General features: G+C 43.6%; 1 protein-coding gene across 6 annotated transcripts in view; it reads left to right on the forward strand.

Moving 5' to 3' along the window:
- SGCG (sarcoglycan gamma) overlaps positions 1–20,568 on the forward strand; it is a 164,698-nt gene that overhangs the window by 44,838 nt on the left and 99,292 nt on the right. For all 6 annotated transcript variants that reach the window (XR_006200185.1, XR_006200204.1, XR_006200174.1 and 3 more), the window contains exon 2: positions 6,556–6,750. Coding sequence is in view for 3 of the 6 variants with exons in the window: in XM_042930282.1 (XP_042786216.1) it covers positions 6,556–6,750 (195 nt within the window). In the remaining 3 variants the exon portion in view is untranslated. The remainder of the gene's footprint in view (positions 1–6,555; positions 6,751–20,568) is intronic.

Genomic DNA, 20,568 nt, shown 5'->3' on the forward strand with positions numbered 1-20,568 from the left:
TTCAGAGTCCTGAAGAATTGGTATCCTTCCCAATGCTGATTATAATAAATATCTGAAGGAAGCTAGCCAAAGCAGATAGCCTCTGAGAGTCTCTTCTGGCAAAAATTTAATACACGGTGTCAAATAAAAAATGAAAACCACTATGAGCTATGAGGACTGTAAGCTAATAATTTATTAAATAACAAAATCGACTCTTTAGAAGAAAATTTAAGTTGAGTGTTCCGCCTGGCCACTTACATCATGCCTGTCTAGAATAAAGTCCTCGTTTTCTGCGTCATAGTCAGCACTGAGAAATAGCGATACCCGCTTGGCCAAAATACGTAAAGTGGGCAACGGCAAAACGCGATAGAGTGAGAACGACAACCGGGAAAACAAACAGATTCGAAAGGAGAGGTCGTGGCTTTGGTAAATACAGCTCGAGTCTGGAAGGACCAGAAAGCAGGTCACTGGCTTCTGAGAGTCAGCCTAGAGTCGGTATGGTCTGCTGAGGAAACGGGGTCCGGCCTCTTCCTTGGGCCGTCAGCAAAGCAGGGGTGCAAACGTGGGGTGACTCCTAGACTAAACAGAGCACTTTCCCCGGTTTCCTCTCTCCTGGGAGACCCTCCAGAGATTGTAGGGTAGAGCCCGCCTTCTCTCTCGCAGCAAACAGCTGGTCACGCTAACCTAGTCCGTTGTGAGTGGGTTTCCACTTACTAAATATAAACAGTTGAGGGAACTCTGAAGTAACTCTCCATGTATTTTTGTTGTTGTACATTTAAATTATCTGGGTATCTGTGCATTCAACGTTTATACTCAATTTATCGAGCAAATGTTTATCGAGGGCGTACTACGTGCCAGGCCCTGCTCTAGGCACCCGGGGATACAAGAAAATAACGAAACAATCGAGAGCCCTACCTTCTGGGGGCTTCTATGCGCTGAGGTGAGCCTTTACAGTAAAGTAAGTCAGTAAGGTATGTAGTATGTCATGTAGAGTTAAGCGCTATGGTAAAAAAAAATAAAGATAAAGCAAGAAGGAGCGGAGAGAAATATGCAGTGGTGAGAGCGGAGGGTTATTTAAATCAGGTGACCGGGGAAGGCCGGTCGATAAATGCTCTTTGAGCAGGGAGTTGAGTGATGTGAGGGAGACACCAGCCATTATCTGGGAAAAGACCTTCCCGGCTTCCAGGTAGAGGGCATCGCAACTCCAGAGTTCAGGCTTGGAAGGTGCGTGGGTGAGCAAGACCGGTGTGACTGCGCCAGGAGTTAAGGAGGAGAGCAGTAGAGGACGAGGTCAGGATGGGCCCTGCCAGTCAGGCTGAGGATGTCGGGGTTTACTCTGAGTGGAACGGAAAGCCGCAGGAGGATTTTATGGAGAGGTGGTCGGTGACCCAGTCGATGCTTTCACAGGACCTCTCTGGCCCCCGTGTTGGAAATGGACTGTGGGAGATTTGGGATAGGAGCAGAGAACTGCGAGGTGGCAGCTGCAGTCGGCCGGGTGACCGATGGTGAGACGCAGTCAGATCCGGATTATTGGCAGCACTTTGATTCACTGAGTCATTGATGGATTGCATGTGGTATGGAGAAAGAAAGGGATTAAGAACAACTTAAAGATTTTTGACTTGAGCATCTTTTTTCTCAACTTGTTAACGTTTATTTGTTTTGAGAGAGCGAGAAAGAGCACAAGCAGGGGGAGGGGCAGAGAGAGAGAGCGGGAGAGAGGATCCCAAGGAGGCTCTGCGCTGTCAGTGTAGAGCCCCACGCGAGGCTAGATCCCACGACTGGGAGATCATGACCTGAGTCAAAATCAAGAGTCAGATGCTTAACCGGCTGAGCCACCCAGGTGCCCCTTGACTTGAGCACCTTGAAGAATGAACGAAGTTGCCACTCAGCGAGATGGGGACAGTTTTACAAGGAGCAGGTTGGGGAGATGAGGTCAGGACAGGTGCAACGTGAGATTCCCAGTTGGGGAATCTTGAGTTCAAGGTGAGCCGTAGCTAGGAACTAGGAGTCCTCAGCTTAAAGACGCATCCACAACTGGGGGTAAATTCAAATGAAGAGGGGAAGTAATCTCGGGGCTGAGCCTGTGGCTCAGAGATGATGAGGACACGGCAAATGAGAATGAGCGGCCATCGCCATTGCAAGTGGGGTTTCCAGAACCCTAGCGGAAGAGGAGGCAATGACTATTTGGCATGTGCTAACCCTGGGTCGTGTGAGCCCACTTTGCTTAGCAGCATGGAGACCCTTGATGAGCTTACCAGAGCAAGTTCAACGGTGGCCGGTGTGAAAGCCTGTCTGGAAGCGAGTTCTGGAGAGAAGGCAGGCACAGAATTAGAAAAACAGTGGGTATGGTCAACCCACTCAAGGAGTTTTGCCGGAGGGAGGAGTGGAGAAATGGAGCTGGGGCTGTAGATATTTGTGAAGCACCTGCCGTTGGCCAGAGCACACGGTGGTAAGACATCATCACTGTCCTCAGGAGCCCCAGGCTGGTGGCTCGCCCCTTCTGATAAGACCGTTTTTCCAGTCTTTATGTAGTTTATCCTTGTTAGTATTCTTTCAGTAATAAAATCCTAGAGACCTCATATTAGAAGTCCTCTTTCCAACAGGTCTTTTCTGAAAATGCTTTAGCAGAGACTGCATGTTTTATTTTTGCCTACTTAGCCTGGGTCCCCTTTGGAATTAGCTCCTCATCAACAATCGTTATTTTAGAAGAGTGTTAGACCGCAAGTGCCAACTCTTTTCTTAATGGATTCAGTGCGTGCATAAATCATAGAATGTTTTGTTTAGGATGTAATTCGGAGAAAACACTCCATCTATCTAGCCCCATTTACCAGCCTCATCTCTGGCAGGTAGGTAGCCCAATTAGTGTTTGTCAGATTCAGTAGTTCTATTTTTTTTAAATGTTTTAACGTTTATGTATTTTTGAGAGAGAGACAGACAGAGCATGAGCAGGGAGGGACAGAGAGAGAGGGAGACTCAGAATCCAAAGCAGGCTCCAGGCTCTGAGCTGTCAGCACAGAGAGCCCGACTGAGGGCTCGAACCCACAAACCGTGATATCATGACCTGAGCCGAAGTCGGACGTTTAACCGACGGAGCCACCCGGGCGCCGTTCTTTCTTTCTATTTTTTCATCCATTCACTCATTCCCTTAAGGCTTCTATTGTGTCACTATTATTTGTCAGTTACCCTGTTTTAGGGGCACAGCAATGAAAAGGCTCACATAGAGTTTACGTTCTGAGGAGGGGGGAGTCAGTAAACAAGTGAATAATCAAATAAAACAGATTCCCAGGACGAGTAAGAGGGATTTAAGGGCTACCCTCGTAACAGAATTGCTATTGTCTGTCCCGTAAGCCACAGCAAAATTGTCTTAAATGGATATTAAAGTCTTCCCCATCTTATGTAAGTGGGAACAAAAGCTTCCTATGAGAGGCAGAATAATGACCCCCACATATGGCCATGTCCTAATCCCTGGAACCTTGCATGGTAAAAGGAATGCTTCAGTTGTGATTATGTTAAGGCCTTTGAGATGGGGAGATTATCTTGGATTACCGAGGTGGGCCCGCTGTAATCACAAAGGTCCTTAGGACGGAGAAGCAGGAGGGTCAGAGTCAGGAGCCACGGCAACATAAATAGAGGTTGTAGCCAAGGAGTGTGGGCAGCCCCGGAAGCTGGAAGGAGGAAGGAGCAGATTTTGCCTGGCTCCTCCAGAAGGATTACAGACCTCCCCACACTTGGATTTTTAGCCCCCACAGACCCATTTTCAGACTTCTGACCTCCCAAACCGTAAGATACTGAAATTGTGTTGGGTTTAGCCTCTAGGTTTGTGATAATGTGTTGCAGCAGCAATAGGAAACTATATATAGGAATAGAAACGTGTAGCAGTTGGAAACTCTGTGTGCGTACACACGTTCTTGGAAAGCTGCTCTTTTCACGGATCTGGAGCGATGGCGTAAAGTGGTACACTGGCTATAAATTCAGACACTCTGGCCACCATTCTCCATCCACTTGCGGTCTGTTAGCCCACGCTTCACAGAAATTGTGGAGTTGCCACCATTATTTCGGATGACGGCAAACACTCCGAAAGAAGCGTAAGAGGGTAAGGCAATGGCAGGGGACTGCGTGCCCGGAGAAGGCTTCTTTGAGGAAATGACATGCGATCAAATGACTGAAGGCTAAGAAGGAGCCCGCTCGCAGCGTGTTTCAGGTGGACGCGACGCCCGGGACGGAGGTCCTGGGGTGAGATGACCCGGTCTGTTAAGGAGTAGCCGGAGAGGAGAAGGTAAAATGGTGGTGGATGATGTCGAAGAAGTACGCAGAGACCCTTCACGCAGGGTCTGCCCGGTGATCGAGGAGTTCAGATGTTCTCAGTTTTGGGGGGGAAAGCCGTCTGAAGGTCTGGAACGACACAGCTTGCTTACATCTTGCACATTTGGCTTCTGGGTGGAGAATGGCTTCTGGAGGGAAACAGTGGTACAGACGAGAGAGTCTGTGGTGGCCCGACTAGGGTGGCCACCAGCCAGAGGGGTGGACGGATTCAGGATGGGGGTTAAGGCGGAGCTGAGGCGATGTGAGGTTTGGAGGGAAAAGAGAAGAAGCAAGCGTCGCTCCTGGGACTGGGGAGCAACGGCGGGGGTGGGGTGGGGTGGGCCCTGAGTCAGGAAGGCCCAGGAGCTCAAGCCAAGGAGCAGGGAAGTTACACCAGTGTGGAACCAGTAAGCCCTGAGGTTTCGAATAACGTAGACGGTCCGTCCTGCGGATCTGCAAATCCCGTGTGCTGAATAGCATAGTTTTATATAATCACAACACAGGAAAATGCCAGTTGTTGAGCGAGAAGGAGATTTAAAGAGTTATTTCAGACTGTGACTTACTTGAATAAGGACACCTCCAAACCATCCCTAAAAATAAACGTAAGACCGTTGCATGAAGAAGAAACAAAATCCCAGAGGAGAAGATTTTCTGTTCTGATTCGTCGTTTTACCGCATGTACAGTCAGGAAGGTCTTCATTATCTGTCCTCTTCCCTTCATAAATTAAAAGCAAAAGTGGAAAGTGTGGAAAGCGGAATAATGGCTATTTTCTTAAATCTCGTCATGGAGTTGAAATGGTTATGAAAACTCTTGCGCGAACGTACGTAAAACAGCGGGTACTTGTAACCATTTGCATGTACGTGTACATGCTGATCGTTCTTGGAAGTAGGTGAATACCAAGGAAATTTATTATAGGCAAAAAATTACTGTGGTGGGTATCTTGACAAGAGCCTTTTTAATTCTGAGTAATTTAGCGACTGTAGAAAGACGTGGCTTAATAATTTGACTTAACAACTAAGTAATTGGATTTTAAAAAGACATACAGGTATCAGCTTGATTTTCCACCCACTGAGTCCTTTAAAAACTTGATTACTTGATTATTTTAGGTTAATGCTTCCATTCTAAGTTTAACTGTGCAGAATTTTGAAAGTTGTCTATATCTATATCTATCTATATATATATATAGAATTTATTGATTAAAATCTGAAAATATGGCCACTGGATTTCAGATGGATTTGCCATATCTAAACTATTTTGCATGCTTGAAACAGTGACATGTTTCAAAGTAATGTTCAGTTCTTTTTAAAAATCATTTTCATTTTAGAAATTTATTATTGGGGTAGAAGGTGTTATTTTGTTGGACTTTTAGTAAATCAGTATTGACAAACAAGTTCTCTGTTTTTGTCTGTCTCTCTCCCTCTCTCCCCCTCCTTCGTCTCCTCCCTTTCTTACTCCTTCTCTCCCTTTTTCTCTCTCCTTCCCTCTCTCCCTCTCTCCCCCTCCTTCATCTCCTTCCTCTCTCTCCCTCTCTCCCCCTCCTTCATCTCCTTCCTCTCTCTCCCTCTCTCCCCCTCCTTCCTCTCCTCCCTCTCTCACTCCTTCTCTCCCTTTCTCTCCTTCTCTCTCTCCCTCTCTCCCCCTCCTTCATCTCCTCCCTCTCTCACTCCTTCTCTCCCTTTCTCTCTCTCCTTCTCTGTCTCTCTCCCTCTGTCCCCCTCCTTCGTCTCCTCCCTCTCTCACTCCTTCTCTCCCTTTCTCTCCTCTCTCTCCCCCTCCTTTGTCTCCTCCCTCTCTCACTCCTTCTCTCCCTTTCTCTCCTTCTCTCTCTCCTTCCCTCCCCCTCCTTCGTCTCCTCCCTCTCTCACTCCTTCTCTCCTTTTCTCTCTCTCCTTCTCTGTCTCTCTCCCTCTCTCCCCCTCCTTCCTCTCCTTCTGCTCTCTCCCTCTGTCCCCCTCCTTCGTCTCCTCCCTCTCTCACTCCTTCTCTCCCTTTCTCTCCTTCTCTCTCTCCCTCTCTCCCCCTCCTTTGTCTCCTCCCTCTCTCCTTCTCTCCCTTTCTCTCCTTCTCTCTCTCCCTCTCTCCCCCTCCTTCCTCTCCTTCCTCTCTCACTCCTTCTCTCCCTTTCTCTCTCTCCTTCTCTCTCTCCCTCTCTCCCCCTCCTTCGTCTCCTCCCTCTCTCACTCCTTCTCTCCCTTTCTCTCTCTCCTTCTCTGTCTGTCTCCCTCTCCCCCCCCTCCCGTCCCATCTCCCACCTTCCCCCTACGACGTGGCAGATGGTCCGTGAACAGTACACTACAGCCACAGAAGGCACCCACGTGCAGAGGCCAGAGAACCCGTGTGTCTACAAAATTGGCATTTATGGCTGGAGAAAACGCTGCCTCTACTTATTTGTTCTCCTTTTACTCATCATCCTCCTTGTGAATTTTGCTCTCACGATTTGGATTCTGAAAGTGATGTGGTTTTCCCCAGTAAGTATCGTCTTCCTTTCCTGGCGAGCATGTTCTTCTTCTGTTTGTCGGATCACTTTATCCATATTGTATTGGTAGAAGCCTCCTTTAGTGTCTTTGATGTTTGTTTCCATCTGGATCAGGATGGTCTCGCGGCAAAATACTCGTCCTGTTTCTTTCTTTAATGTTTATGTTTGAGAGAGCGCAAGCGGGGGAGGGACAGAGAAGGGGGGGGACACAGGATTCGAAGTGGGCTCGGCGCTGACAGCAGCCAGCCCCGTTTGGGGCACCGGCTCACAAACCATGAGATCGCGACCTGAGCTGAAGTGGGATGCTGAACCCACTGAGCCGCCCAGGCGCCCCCATACTCTACGTTTTCTTAATTTCACTATGAACTATAGTGTGTTGGGTTTTTTGTTTTTCTGTTGCAATTTTTTTTTATTAGTCATAATGTCTACACGTGAGAAAATTGTGCCAATCTTGGGTTTGAGTCAAAATTGCGTAATGATTATTCAATAATTTGTAAAATTTTATGAATCCTGTTTTCCTAATCTCATTAATCCATAAATAATAACCATCCAGATGCTACCTTCTCATTTGTTTAAAAAAACTTTACTTTAAAATACAATAAATTAATAAATTCATGCACAGCTTCATGCTTCAACACTTAGCAACACATTTAGTAGATGAAATACCAGCAGTCCTAAGGAATTCATATTCTAGTTTACACATCCTGATGTTTTCTAGATTGTTGGGTAATGTTGTATGCTCTGATGATATTTCTGTGTACTTTTTGAAAAAATATTCATTTAATATAGAATATCTAATTTTTGCTAGATAGTCATGGTGACAAAAATACTGCAATGACCGTCACCTGTAGGTGAATCTGTTCCTCGCATGCATCTTGAAGGTGTGATCCAGGCAAGGACTGTCTCCAAGAACAGTCGTTGTAGCTTGCAGTGTGAAATGCCTTCCACTGACGACTCTCTTTCTCTTTCTAGGCAAGTATTTCCTTCCTGCCACTGCTCTGTGGCCAGTAGGCACATTATTTATTTCGTTGACTTGAATAAATATTTACATTTTCATGTATTCAAAGAAGTAATATACCAACCCAATCAAAATATGCCTTAAGGGGCGCCTGGGTGGCTCAGTCGGTTGAGCGTCTGACTTCGGCTCAGGTCATGATCTCGCGGTCCGTGAGTTCGAGCCCCGCGTCGGGCTCTGTGCTGACCGCTCAGAGCCTGGAGCCCGTTTCAGATTCTGTGTCTCCCTCTCTCTGACCCCCCCCGTTCATGCTCTGTCTCTCTCTGTCTCAAAAATAAATAAACATTAAAAAAATTTTTTTAAATGCCTTAAAATATGTTATTTAATATAAACATTATACATTGTTATTATAAATTATATTTAACCATTAAAAATACCTAAATATATTTAAATTAGCCAAACAGAAGTAGTCATTTCTTCTTTAAAATTTACAAAAACAATATTTTTACGCTATCACAATAGTATTTTGTTCCATTGGACACCTTTATTAATGTGTCGTACATCATCTTCATTTTATCTATAAATTAAATTTTTTAATGTTTGTTTTTGAGAGAGAAAGAGAGAGACAGAGCACGAGTCGGGGGAGAGGCAGAGAGAGAGGGAGACACAGAATCCGAAGCAGGCTCCAGGCTCCAAGCTGTCAGCCCAGAGCCCGACGCGGGGCTCGAACTCACGGACCATGAGATCAAGACCTGAGCCGAAGTCAGATGCTTAACCGACTGAGCCAGCCAGGACCCCCTCTAAATTTAAATTTTTTATTTTAATATTTTGGGGACAGTTAGCTGAGGTTGGAGTCCTCAGATGATAAACTGGGATCTCTCGGATGCCTCCTGACTAGAGGGCCCTCCACTCACATGCAGTGCGCCCTTCAGTTATGCGGAATGTGGAGAGAGAATTTACTAGGGAGGCCAGATTTTAATAGTCCCTTGGCATCAGGGACCGTGAGTTCTGTCAATCATCTTGGCACATGCTTACCACTCAGTAAATATATCCTGAATGAATAAAGGTGTGCATTATATTAGAAATGTGTGTGAATTAATTTTATAGACTGTATGTGAATGTAAAGTGACAGTGTATCTACTTTGTGCTCTTGCCTTATATTGTAGCACTGAAAACAAGTTTTGGGCGTTATAGATTTTGATTACATTAACCCAAATTGTGCCAGCAACTGAGTCCACTTCGAGTTAGGATGGCTAACCCCAGAGACCAGCAAATGTTTCCTTGCCATTGCTGCCCCTGTTCCTAGCCCGCACTTTCTCGCGAGATACGGTCAGCACGCATGGCATTTTCTTCGACATTCAGGAACCTGTTGCTAATTCAGGGTGCTTCAGTGCTGCCTTTCAACAAAATAAGGTGAACAAACACACGTTCATGGATCAAAAGGCAAGATGCACAAAAAGATTATTCTGCAGAAAGTGCCAGGGTTTGACCGAAAGACGATGGGTAGACTTTAGGTCATTCTCCTCAAAGTGAGATGCTGTAAATGATATAGTTCTCATCTGTGGGTGAGCTTAATCCCTTGCTTTGGAAATACTCCCTACATACTATAAGTTAATTTATCCTTTCATTTTTTTCCTAGTTTGAAAGATTTCTCTGTAGAGAAGATTGCAGTTTTGTTTTTATTTTATTCATCTGTAAACTAATATCCTTCCTTGAATACATACATGCCAAGGAAGTAACAGGACTATAAAAGAACCCTTTCATGAGCTTTGGCACCAAAATGATAAAATCAGCTAGAGCTCTCAACATTTGCAGAAAGCTATAGAATTTTTAACATGCAACAGCTAGTTTCTAATTCTCTGCCTGAATGCAGTCACCTACACAGTCATTAGTCTTGATAGACTGAAAACCATAACTTCCCAAATTAACAAAGTTTAGAAGACTTTCTCTGCTTAGATCCCCAGTGGGTAGCAATGGAAGGTTTATTATCTTACACATACGATCATTCCAGTCCCCTTGTCCACTCTTCATACTTTAATATTTCTCTATAGAAAACAGTAAAATCAACTATGGGTAATATATTTAAGAATGCCAAGATCAAATTATGGGGGAAGACAAGTAAAACATTACAAAATGAAAACACAAGGATGTCAAAGAATATCGAGACATTAAACAGAAGTTAAGTGTTGACAAGGGAACTAATCTGAACTCCGTGAAACCAAGCCTTTAACAGCCTTTATGTGCCCGACACGCATCACAAACACCCCAGATGGTGAGTATCTCACCAATGGGTTCCACTCTTAGCACTGTAACTTCGTGTAGGAGAATTTTACATAATTGCCACGTATGACATCTGTTGAATATAAAGTAATATTAGGACATTGTAGCAACTGATGCTAACCATAAAGGTTCTAGAATATTTTGTGTTGGCCACGATCATAACTAAATCAGTTAGGAATGTGGACATTAAAAGAAATCAGTGCAATAAAGTGGCTAATTCCGTTTTTCCTTTTTATACTTTCTTTCCATAAAACTAATATACAATATTAGTTTTAGTTCTAGTGTGCATGGTTATAAGATGACATCCATGAGTCTTATCAGTAAGTATGTCAAAATAAGGCATCTTTAATTTTTAATGGCCCGCATGGATTTTTTTAAACCTTTATGGTTATTTATTTATTTGTGTAGAAAATATTTTAGTGCATTCAATGAATGTAATTTTAACAAGATAAGATGAAAGAATCCAAGCTTAAAAAGAAAAAAAAGGGGCGCCTGGGTGGCGCAGTCGGTTAAGCGTCCGACTTCAGCCAGGTCACGATCTCGCGGTCTGTGAGTTCGAGCCCCGCGTCAGGCTCTGGGCTGATGGCTCGGAGCCTGGAGCCTGCTTCCGATTCTGTGTCTCCCTCTCTCTCTGCCCCTCCCCCGTTCATGCTCTGTCTCTCTCTGTCCCAAAAATAAATAAAAAACGTTGAAAAAAAAAAATTAAAAAAAAAAAAAAAGAAAAAAAAAAAACACACTAACCCTGAAAGTTAAATTTCTTTAGGTACTTTTTATTTGGGGGTAAAAAAGGATATAAACAATCAGAGCAGAACTGTAGTATCGAATATCAGAATTAAGCTTACAGTTCTATATTGGTTCTTGACCCTCTCAGGAGCTACCCAGGTGAATCTGAAATTGGCCCCCAAACACGAAGGCAGGGGGAGACCAAAGAAAGAGGCAGGCTTCTCCAGGTTGGTAGGTGACAGTTTTTTGTGTTTTTAAAAAATTATTATTTAATTATTATTTTTTTAATTCCAGTATAAGTAACATACTGTGTTATATTAGTTTCAGATTACAATATAGTAAGCTGTAAGTAACCTGTAAGGCCCTTTGCAGACTCAACAGTTATACACATTACGCAGTGCTCATCGCATTGAATGTGTTCTGGATCCCCTTCCTCCATTACACCCATCCCCCTGCCCACCTCCCCTCCGGTAACCGTCTGTTTGTTCTCTGTAGTTAAGAGCCTAGTTTTCGGTTAGTTTCTGTTTTTCTTTGTTCGTTTGTTTTGTTTCTTAAATTGCACGTATGCGTGATACTGTATGGTATTTGTCTTTCTCTGACTGACTTATTTCACTTAGCGTGATACCCTCTAGATTCATCCATGTTGTTGCAAATGACAAGATCCCGTTCTTTTTTATGCTGAATAATATTCCCTTGTATGTACCACATCTTCTTTGCTCTTTCATCCATCAGTGGACCCTTGGGCTGCTTCCATATCTTGACTATTATAAATAATGCTGCAATGAATGTAGGGGCACATATACCTTTTCAAATTAGCGTTTTCCTTTTCTTTGGGTGAACACCCAGTACTGGAATTGCTAGATCGTATGGTGGTTCTGTTTCCAATTTTTTGAGGAAACTCCATACTGTTTTCCACAGGGGCTGCACGATTTTACATTCCCACCAACAGCGCAAAAGGGTTCCCCTTTTTCCACACCCTCGCCAACATCTGCTGTTTCCTGAGTTGTTCATTTTAGCCACTCTGATAGGTGTGAGGTAGTATCTCACTGTGGTTTTGATTTGTATTTCCCTGCTGAGGAGTGACGTTGAGCATCTTTTCATGTGTCTGTCGGCCATCTGGATGTCTTCTTTAGAAAAACGTCTGCTCGTCTCTTCTGCCCATTTTGTAATCGGATTGTTTGTTTTTCAGTGTTGAGTTGCATAAGTTATTTACATACCTTGGATATTAACCCCTTATTTTGATGAAGTCCCAATAGTTTTGCTTTTGTTTCCCTTGCTTTGGGAGTCATGTCTAAAAGAACTTTTTCTTTAAAAAAAATTTTTAAGGTTGATTTTTGAGAGAGAGACAGAGACAGAGAGTGAGCAGGGGAGGGACAGAGAGAGAGGGGGAGACACAGAATCCGAAGCAGGCTCCAGGCTCCGAGCTGTCAGCACAGAGCCCGACGCGGGGCTCGAACTCACAAACCGTTACATCATGACCTGAACCGAAGTCTGGATGCTTAACTGAGCCACTCAGGCGTCCCTTTAGTGATATTTTCTAACGCCTCCATTTGTTAATTATGGCATTTTATAAACTCTTAAAATCTGAAGAAAATTTACCGGCGCTCACTACATATGAAAACTTGAATACGTTGTTCTCTCAATGACTTGTTTTCTTCATCTCTAAAATACTTGATGAATACTGGATGATACCTAAGTCCTTCCTGATGTAAACTTTGATGATGCTTTCTCAGGTGCTTTCCTCGTGGATTTTCAATAAGTACTATTGTCTCATTTTGGCGGATCAAGACTCGTGATCTTGCTTTCCTTGCTTTGGATGGGTAGTGAATGTTGAACATGGCACACCGGCTCCATGGCAATCTAGACTGTGTTCGATTATGTATGAAAAGCTAATGAAGACAATCCCTACCATGGCTTTATATGGTTAAATATCTTTTTTTTTTTTTTTTTTCAAACTACCTGGTTTATGCTTGTGGTGGGCAGAATTGTAAGAAGGCTCCCATGACCTCCAGCCCTGGTGTCGTGTTCTGTATAATCCCCTCCCCTTGACCGTGGGCAGGACCTGTGATTTGCTTCTAGGACCTGTGATTTCAATTGAATATGGCAGAAGTGGTGGAATTAAGTCACATTATGTAGCAAAGGTGACGGCACTTTGCAGATACGATTAATGGCCCAAATCAGTGATTTTGAGTTAGTGAGGAGAGACATTATCCTGGGGAGGCCTGACTCAATCAGGTGAATGGCCTTAAAAGACAGCCCTCTCGTGAGAGATTCTCCCGCTGGCCTTGAAGGCCTGAGCTGGCATGTTGAGAGGGTCTGTGAGGGGCCCCGTGGCGAGGAGGAGGGGCAGCCACTAGGGGCTGAGAGTGGCCCCTGGCAGCATGGAGACCTTGTTCCCTCTCCTGCAAGGAACTGAATGCTACCAACAACCCCACAGCTTGGAGGGGAACCCCAAGTCCAGAAAGGAACCCCGCCTAGCTGATCCCTCAGCCGCGATTGTGTGAGACCCTGAGCAGCGCCCAGAATCCTGACCCAGGGAAACTGAGACAGAAGAAACACACAGTGTTTTAAGCTGCTACATTCCCGATAGTTTGTTACATAGCAGTAGACAGTGAATACAGTGTTATCCACGATTCAGAGTGTTTCATTTCTCTTTTGCTAGATATTGACAACCAGAAAGAAAACCGAGAGAAAACTCTGAAAGTACCTAAATGAATTTTCCTGATGATTTATATTCGTAACCACTTCTTATTGAAGACATATTTAATTTTTGACTCTTTGTGTTGCTGGACATTGATATATCTTAAGTAACTGAGGACATAAGAAAAAGATAAGAATATTTGAGCCTAATCTGATACTGTGCCTTTTAACCATTTACTACGTGAGAAATTCTTTATTCAGCAAGTAAATTTATTTCTTTTTGAAAATATTTTATTATGTATCCTCAGTTTTTCACTTTAATAACAAAAATGTTCTTATATGCATTATTAGGATAGATTGATTATTTCATTATAATCGAGGAAATCATAGAATGTATGTATCGGTATATTATTATCGTGAAAAGAGCTTATATTTAACAGTCTCTTTTTTATTTTAATAACTCCTAACTGATGCACACAGATTGCACAGTCCATTTATTCCCATTAACTCAGTTCATCCTCACAATTACCCTATGAATATGACTTTGACTACACCATTATATATTTTATTTTGGTGATTTCAACGATAGGCGTACTTAACAAATACCAGTTTCCATGAAAATCAGGAACACCTAAGCCAGGTCGTCAGAGGTCTTCTGCACCCAGTTAGAAGGTAATAAGTACTATGAAGACGGTGTCCTTGGATTTGGGGTCCTCACACCGTGTCCCAAGGAGCCCTAGTGGGATCTTAGGGGACCCAGGAAATACCACTTTTTCCCCAGCCAAGTTCAGAACCAGTGAAAAGGAGAAAAAGGAGTCAGGTAGGGACAGCTCAAAATAACATCTGTATTCCTGATAAAAGCCAAGTGGAGGGTACAGTTTGGACCTGCCCAAACATCTCGTCCCTCAGAATTAGAGGAGTTGCCCAGCAAGTCACAGATAGCATGGGAAACTTCAGACACCCCTCCAAGGGCAGGGACCTGACCACTGTGCCACACTTCCGATCTGCCTTACTGTACGGACAGCAAACTGGAAGTCTCAGGGCAGGTAGATCCTCAGGGACAGAGGAGCAGAGCCAGTGGACTTCTTCTCTCGACTCACCAGCCCTGCAGGGCGCTCCTCCTGGCCTGGGGTGCAGAGAGGGGCCAAAGTGTTTCTCTGATGGCAGGGCCCTCCTGTGTACCCCACTTCAGTGGCCCAATGTTGACTTTTCAGACTGCCAGAGAGGGGAAATCAGTCAGGATGTAAGTTAGAAATTGGGGGACCAGAAATGTGCAGGAAAGGGGAGCCCATCCAGCCACCTTGGAGACCTGGTGATCCCTGACCCTGGTTACCCCAGCCTGCCTCTTCAGCTGTTTTAAAAGCTCTGTCTGGAGCCGTCTGAGATGAGGAGATGACTCCATTGTGTACCTCCAGTCCTGTTATGGAAAATCAATGAGTGGATTCCCTTCCCATTGGGCCCAAAACCACATTAGCTCTTAAAATTCTGCGGATAGTTCTCTTTCGACTCAGTGCTTCTGCACACGTTATTCCCTCTACCTAGAACAGCGACACGCGCACACACACACACACACACACACACAGTCTCAGCTCAAAGGGATGTTGACTGGGACTCAGCTCAAAGGGATGTTCCTTGACCATCCCCATCCACAGGCTAAGACAGGGTCCTCCTATCCTTCTATTTTCTAGGACTCCGATTTGTTTCCCCCGTCATAGCACACATCGTAATTTGAATTTGTATACCTTTCTGTGGTTTAATGTCTTCTCACCCACTAGGATCGTGTCCGTTAAGCCCAGTAGACTCAACATCTAGCATCTAGCATAAAATCAACACCCCCTAAATATTTCTTGAATACATAACTGATCGAATGACTGAATGAGAGTATTTTCCTTACTTCCTTCAATTAAATTGTCGTTCTGTATTTTTAGCAAGGGAATAGAGAAGGAGCCAAGGCAACCCAGAATAGGCAAAGGCGATCGAAGAGCAGGATAATCCGGTTGCTAAAGTGCAGATTAGGGAGGAGGCTGGAGGGTAACATCACACGGGAGTGAGGGCTGTCCCGCTCAGTGTGCATGACAGTTCCTGGAAAGGTTACTAGAAATAGATCTTGTGAAGCCACTTCCCAAAAGATGCTGGTTAATGGCGTCTAGAGTGGGGCCCAGGGTTCTTCCAGGGACCCGAGTCCAGGTTGTAGACCAGGTTTGGGAACACATTACCTTACGGTCATCTAGAGTTCAGATTACTTTCAGGTAATACAGTGTTACTTACGTGGTGTCATTTGTCCAGATTTCATGTTGTTTCCTATATCCTGTCATTCTTAATGGTTGATGCTGAGATGTGTCGTAATGTAGAAGCATTCTGTTCCTTAACTGATGGAATGAAAACAAAAGGAGGAATACGCCTGAATGAGATCATGCAGAGCAAGACATCGCACTTTGTCTAAAGAGCAGTTGACTCATTACCCGTATCTCAGCCCTGGTCTTACTAGCAAATACGTCGAATAGCGTTTATCAAATAGAATTCATTCAAAAAGAAAAGATAACGCATAAGCTGTTGAGATGGAAAGAATTCTTATCTGTGTCAGGCCTTGCTCATTTATTGAAGAGATCAAGTTCAGTCAAAACAAAAGTTGCTTGTCCGAAAATACTTTCTGCTAGAGTATTTCAATATTTGACAAATGTTTCATTAGAATTGGGCAGAGATTTTATTTAAAAATATCTTACTGGGCACCTGGGTGGCTCAGTCAGTTCAGCGTCTGACCCTTGGTTTTGGCTCAGGTCACGATCCCAAGGTTATAAGATCAAGCCCCATGTCGGGCTCTGTGCAGGCAGCGTTAGGATTCTCTCTCTCTCTCTCTCTCTCTGCCCCTGCCCTGTGCATGCTTGCTTTCTCTCTCTCTCTAAACATAAATAAGTGTTTAAAATATATATCTTACTTACTGCAGTAGCTGAGTGGAAAAAAGAATTTCTATCATATATTCAGTTACTGATACGACAGTATATATATTTTTTAATTAATTTATTTTTATTTTCATTTTTTTTTAATATATGAAATTTATTGTCACGACAGTATATTTTAAGATGCCTCTGTTCAGTGACAAGACTTTGCCCACGGAAATCACTGGGGGGGGGGGGCAGGCACCCACAGGTCCCCCGGGGCCTACCAGGTCTGCAGGTGACGTTGTGCTCAGCCTGGCCCTTTGTTTGCCAAAAGCAGTGTGGTCTCTGCCCACAGGAAGACAGCAGGTGTAAGGGTGAAGGCAGTGACGTCTCATCTGGCCCATAGATCGTGGAAGAGATTTCCACTTCTTCGCTGTGCCTGTCTACCATGCTGGACATCTCCCTCCACCTCACAGAGTTTTACCCTCTGACTCCCACCTGCCTTTACAGAGACCCGTGCTCGTGGGGCGAGAGCAGGTGGCCTCCTGTTTCCATCCCTGCCTTCCGGAGCCTGGCCTCCTGGTCATTCCATCGTCAGGGAGCCCATATTGGCTCCTAACACCGCCTCCCTCTTTCCCACTCATTTTTCACACCAACGGAAATTCGGATTAAAAGAAAACCATGACGCGGTGGCATTTTCAAGCAGCACCTTGACATTTTCTCAAATTATTTATAGCTCTCTAAGAAGAATTACACGACATCGGTGCTTACCAGTCTAAAAAGCAAATTGAAATGTTTGATTCGTGTCTTAGTCATAATCCAGTGGGATTGATCCAGAGGTCACAGACAGTAAGAACGCGTACTAACTTAATGGCATTTTCTTTCTAAGAAGACAAGCTATTAGTGAGCCGGGGTGGAGGGGAGGGAGATACACCTAGAGCTGGTCCAACTACACAGGAATTTCACTGATACCACAGTGACACAAATCCCATTGTCACCGGTGTCTAGAGATATGCATAACACTGTAGTTTTCATTTTTATCTCAAGGATATTCCTTCAGTTTTCCTTTTTATTCTAATTTTTCCATGAGTGACTCAAGCATATTTTAACGATTGGGAAATAAAGAAAGCAAAAGCACCCAGTCTCACAAGCCTTAGGTTCTTGCCACGCCTGGTGGCAGTCAGTCATCCGCTTACCCCGGGCACCAGATCCACGTTCCCGTCATGGGGGGTATTCCAGCACAGTGAATGTGCTCTAGATGCAAATGTATCCACATGCTTCCCTTTTCCACTAATGATGTAAGACTGATCATGCCTTTGGGCAAATAGTTTGTTTTTTCTCATGAATGCTAATGAAGAGAATATCTTGTAATTAATAAACCAACCTAGTCTCACTCACTTCTTGAAGTGATACTTGTTTAAAAAAGAACAAAAGCCCAATTTTTACCAGTACTGGAAGATGGAAAGAACATTAGCTTAGGAGCCAGACTGGATAAGAATCTTGGTTTTAATTAGGATTATGTTCATCTGTGATTTTCTGATGGTGCACACACACACAGTACTGTTTGCAAGTATGTGTGTGTGTGTGTGTGTGTGTGTGTGTGTTTCAATATAATTTATTGTCAAGTCAGCTGACATACAATGTATACGGTGTGCTCTTGGCTTTGGGGGTAGATTCCCATGATTCATCGCTTACAAACAGCGCCCAGTGCTCATCCCAACAAGTGCCCTCCTCACCCACTTTCCCCTCTCCCCCACCCCCCATCAAACCTTAGTTTGTTTTTTGTATTTAAGGGTCTCCTGTGGTTTGCCTCCCTCTCCGTTTGAAACTATTTTTTCCCCTTCCCCTCCCCCACGGTCTTCATTAAGTTTCTCAAATTCCGCATATGAGTGAAAACATATGACCTCTGTCTTTTTTGCCTGCCTAATTTCACTTAGCATAATACCCTCCGGTTCCATCCACGTTGTTACAAATGGCGAGATTTCATGCTTTCTCATTGCCAGATAGTATTCCATTGTATATATAAATCTCTTTTTTAAATTTTAATATTTATTATTTTTGAGAGAGAGACAGAGAGCAAGCAGGGGAGGGGCAGAGAGAGAATAGACACAGAATCCGAAGCCGGCTCCAGGCTCTGAGCCATCAGCACAGAGCCTGACGTGGGGCTCGAGCTCACAAACCATGAGATCATGACCTGAGCCAAAGTTGGACACTCAACCGACTGAGCCACCCAGGGACCCCTAAACCACATCCTCTTTATCCATTCATCAGTTGGTGGACATTTGGGCTCTTTCCATAATTTGGCTATTGTTGATAGTGCTGCTGTAAACACTGGGGTGCATGTGCCCCTATGGATCAACACTGCTGTGTCCTTTGGATAAATTCCTAGTAGTGCAATTGCTGGGTCGTAGGGTAGTTCTATTTTCAGTTGTTTGCTATTTATTATACTTAAATGCTTGGTTTAAATGTGGCACGAAATTATGAAATCCTTTGGCCAAAGTGTTTTTTACTTTATTCTGTGTTGAGCACAAAATAAATGTCATCCCGTTAGATTTCTTATCTTTCTGTCTTGGCCCAGATTGAGTCCCACACGCTCCGAGAAATAGTCTCCAGTTTCTCTATTAATCATGCCTCGTTCTGAACTCTCAAAGTTGTCTGTACTACTGGTATATTTTTTCACGTCAGAGAAACTTTCTGAGGGGCCAGTAGAGGTTTTTGTTCTGTTTTATTTTAATCCCCAGTATCACAGTGCCTTGTACAGAATTTACGTACCCAGTAAATACTTGATGCTCCTAAAAAACGAGAAGAAATGAAAGATAATTTTCGCACATGTGTATGAAATTAGCAATGACCAAGAAAAAAACGGCACAAATTCAGTACTAGGTTGATTACACAAAATTACTATAGGATTTGCAGATGGGTGGATGGATGCAAAACTACGAATCAAAAATGTGCTCATCTATTATGTATTTTGTTCATAGACTCTGATACTGAGTGGACCATGACATTCGCTCACAAATTCTCAATTTCTTTGCAAACGCACTTGGATAAATAATGTGTGTCCTTAAAGTCGTTTCCCCAAATTCTCTGAGATGTCAGTGTGGTGGTATAACATTGACTTCTCTTCGTTTCCAAATGTCCAGGTGAGTGGTAGCAAAAGCATCTGATCTCTAGGACACTTCCCAGCTGTGAGTTGTATAAAACAATATGGACTGACTGATTTAATGTAGACTCCTCCTGTTGGCCAGCCTGGTACTCTGACTTTAATCCCCAAATCTATACTGCTTGAATCACCTGGTCTGAGTATTCCCACACTACTGGTAATATATGAAGAAGCACATTCAGATATTCTGGAAATCTGGTTTTAATGCCAGGATAGTAGAAAACGATGATGATTAGGATGATAAATAACTTTGTGTAGTGCTTTAGAACGTATAAAGCACTTTCAAGTGTATACAGCATTATAAACATCTGTATATAACGTCTCTGTATAATGCCACCTTTTCCAAGTAGCAAATTAAGGAACTACCATTCAGAGTATTCCTGATATGAGCAGTTTTAACTGGATTTCTCTCCCCAAACACCCAGTTTTATGAACACCATTTATAGAATGATCTGTTTTTTGCTTTTGACAACTTTTATTACTTTTAATGTTTGTGAATTTTGTATGCAGTTTTGAAAGAAAGAAGACTTGAGAAAGAAACAAGAAATTACTCCTAACAGAACTATGTAAAAAAATTTTTAACATTTATTTATTTTTGAGAGACAGAGAGAGACAAAGCATGAGCGGGGCAAGGGCAGAGAGAGAGGGAGACACAGAATCCGAAGCAGGCTCCAGGCCCTGAGCTGTCAGCACAGAGCCCGATGCGGGGCTCGAGCTCACGAACCGCGAGATCATGACCTGAGCCGATGTCGGATGCTCAACCAAATGAGCCACCTAGGTGCCCCCGATTTTTAAAAAACCTTTTAACGTTTATTTATTTTTGACATAGACAAAGCATGAGGGGAGAGAAGCGGAGAGAGAGAGGGACCCTAACGGAACTATCTAGATATAGCTTGGTATATTTGCGTAATGCTTCCTTTATCATATAATAGGCAGCTATTAATAGAATCTGCTTTAGAGCTATATGCTTCCTCTACCTGTTTATTGGTTCTTTTGACAATGTTTTAGGACCCAATTTTCATTATGATAAACTTATTGTTTTCACATATAGATAAGAGGGCAAAGTCATTCCTCCTTCCTTTTAACTTTCCAGGTGTCCTTAGCACTATGACCTGATTATTTTTGTCTTTGCATTATATGGTGAATAATTTCAAACATAGAGCCTGCAGA

The sequence above is a fragment of the Panthera leo genome, chromosome A1 (genome assembly GCF_018350215.1).
Source record: "Panthera leo isolate Ple1 chromosome A1, P.leo_Ple1_pat1.1, whole genome shotgun sequence".
NCBI classification, from domain to species: domain Eukaryota; kingdom Metazoa; phylum Chordata; class Mammalia; order Carnivora; family Felidae; genus Panthera; species Panthera leo.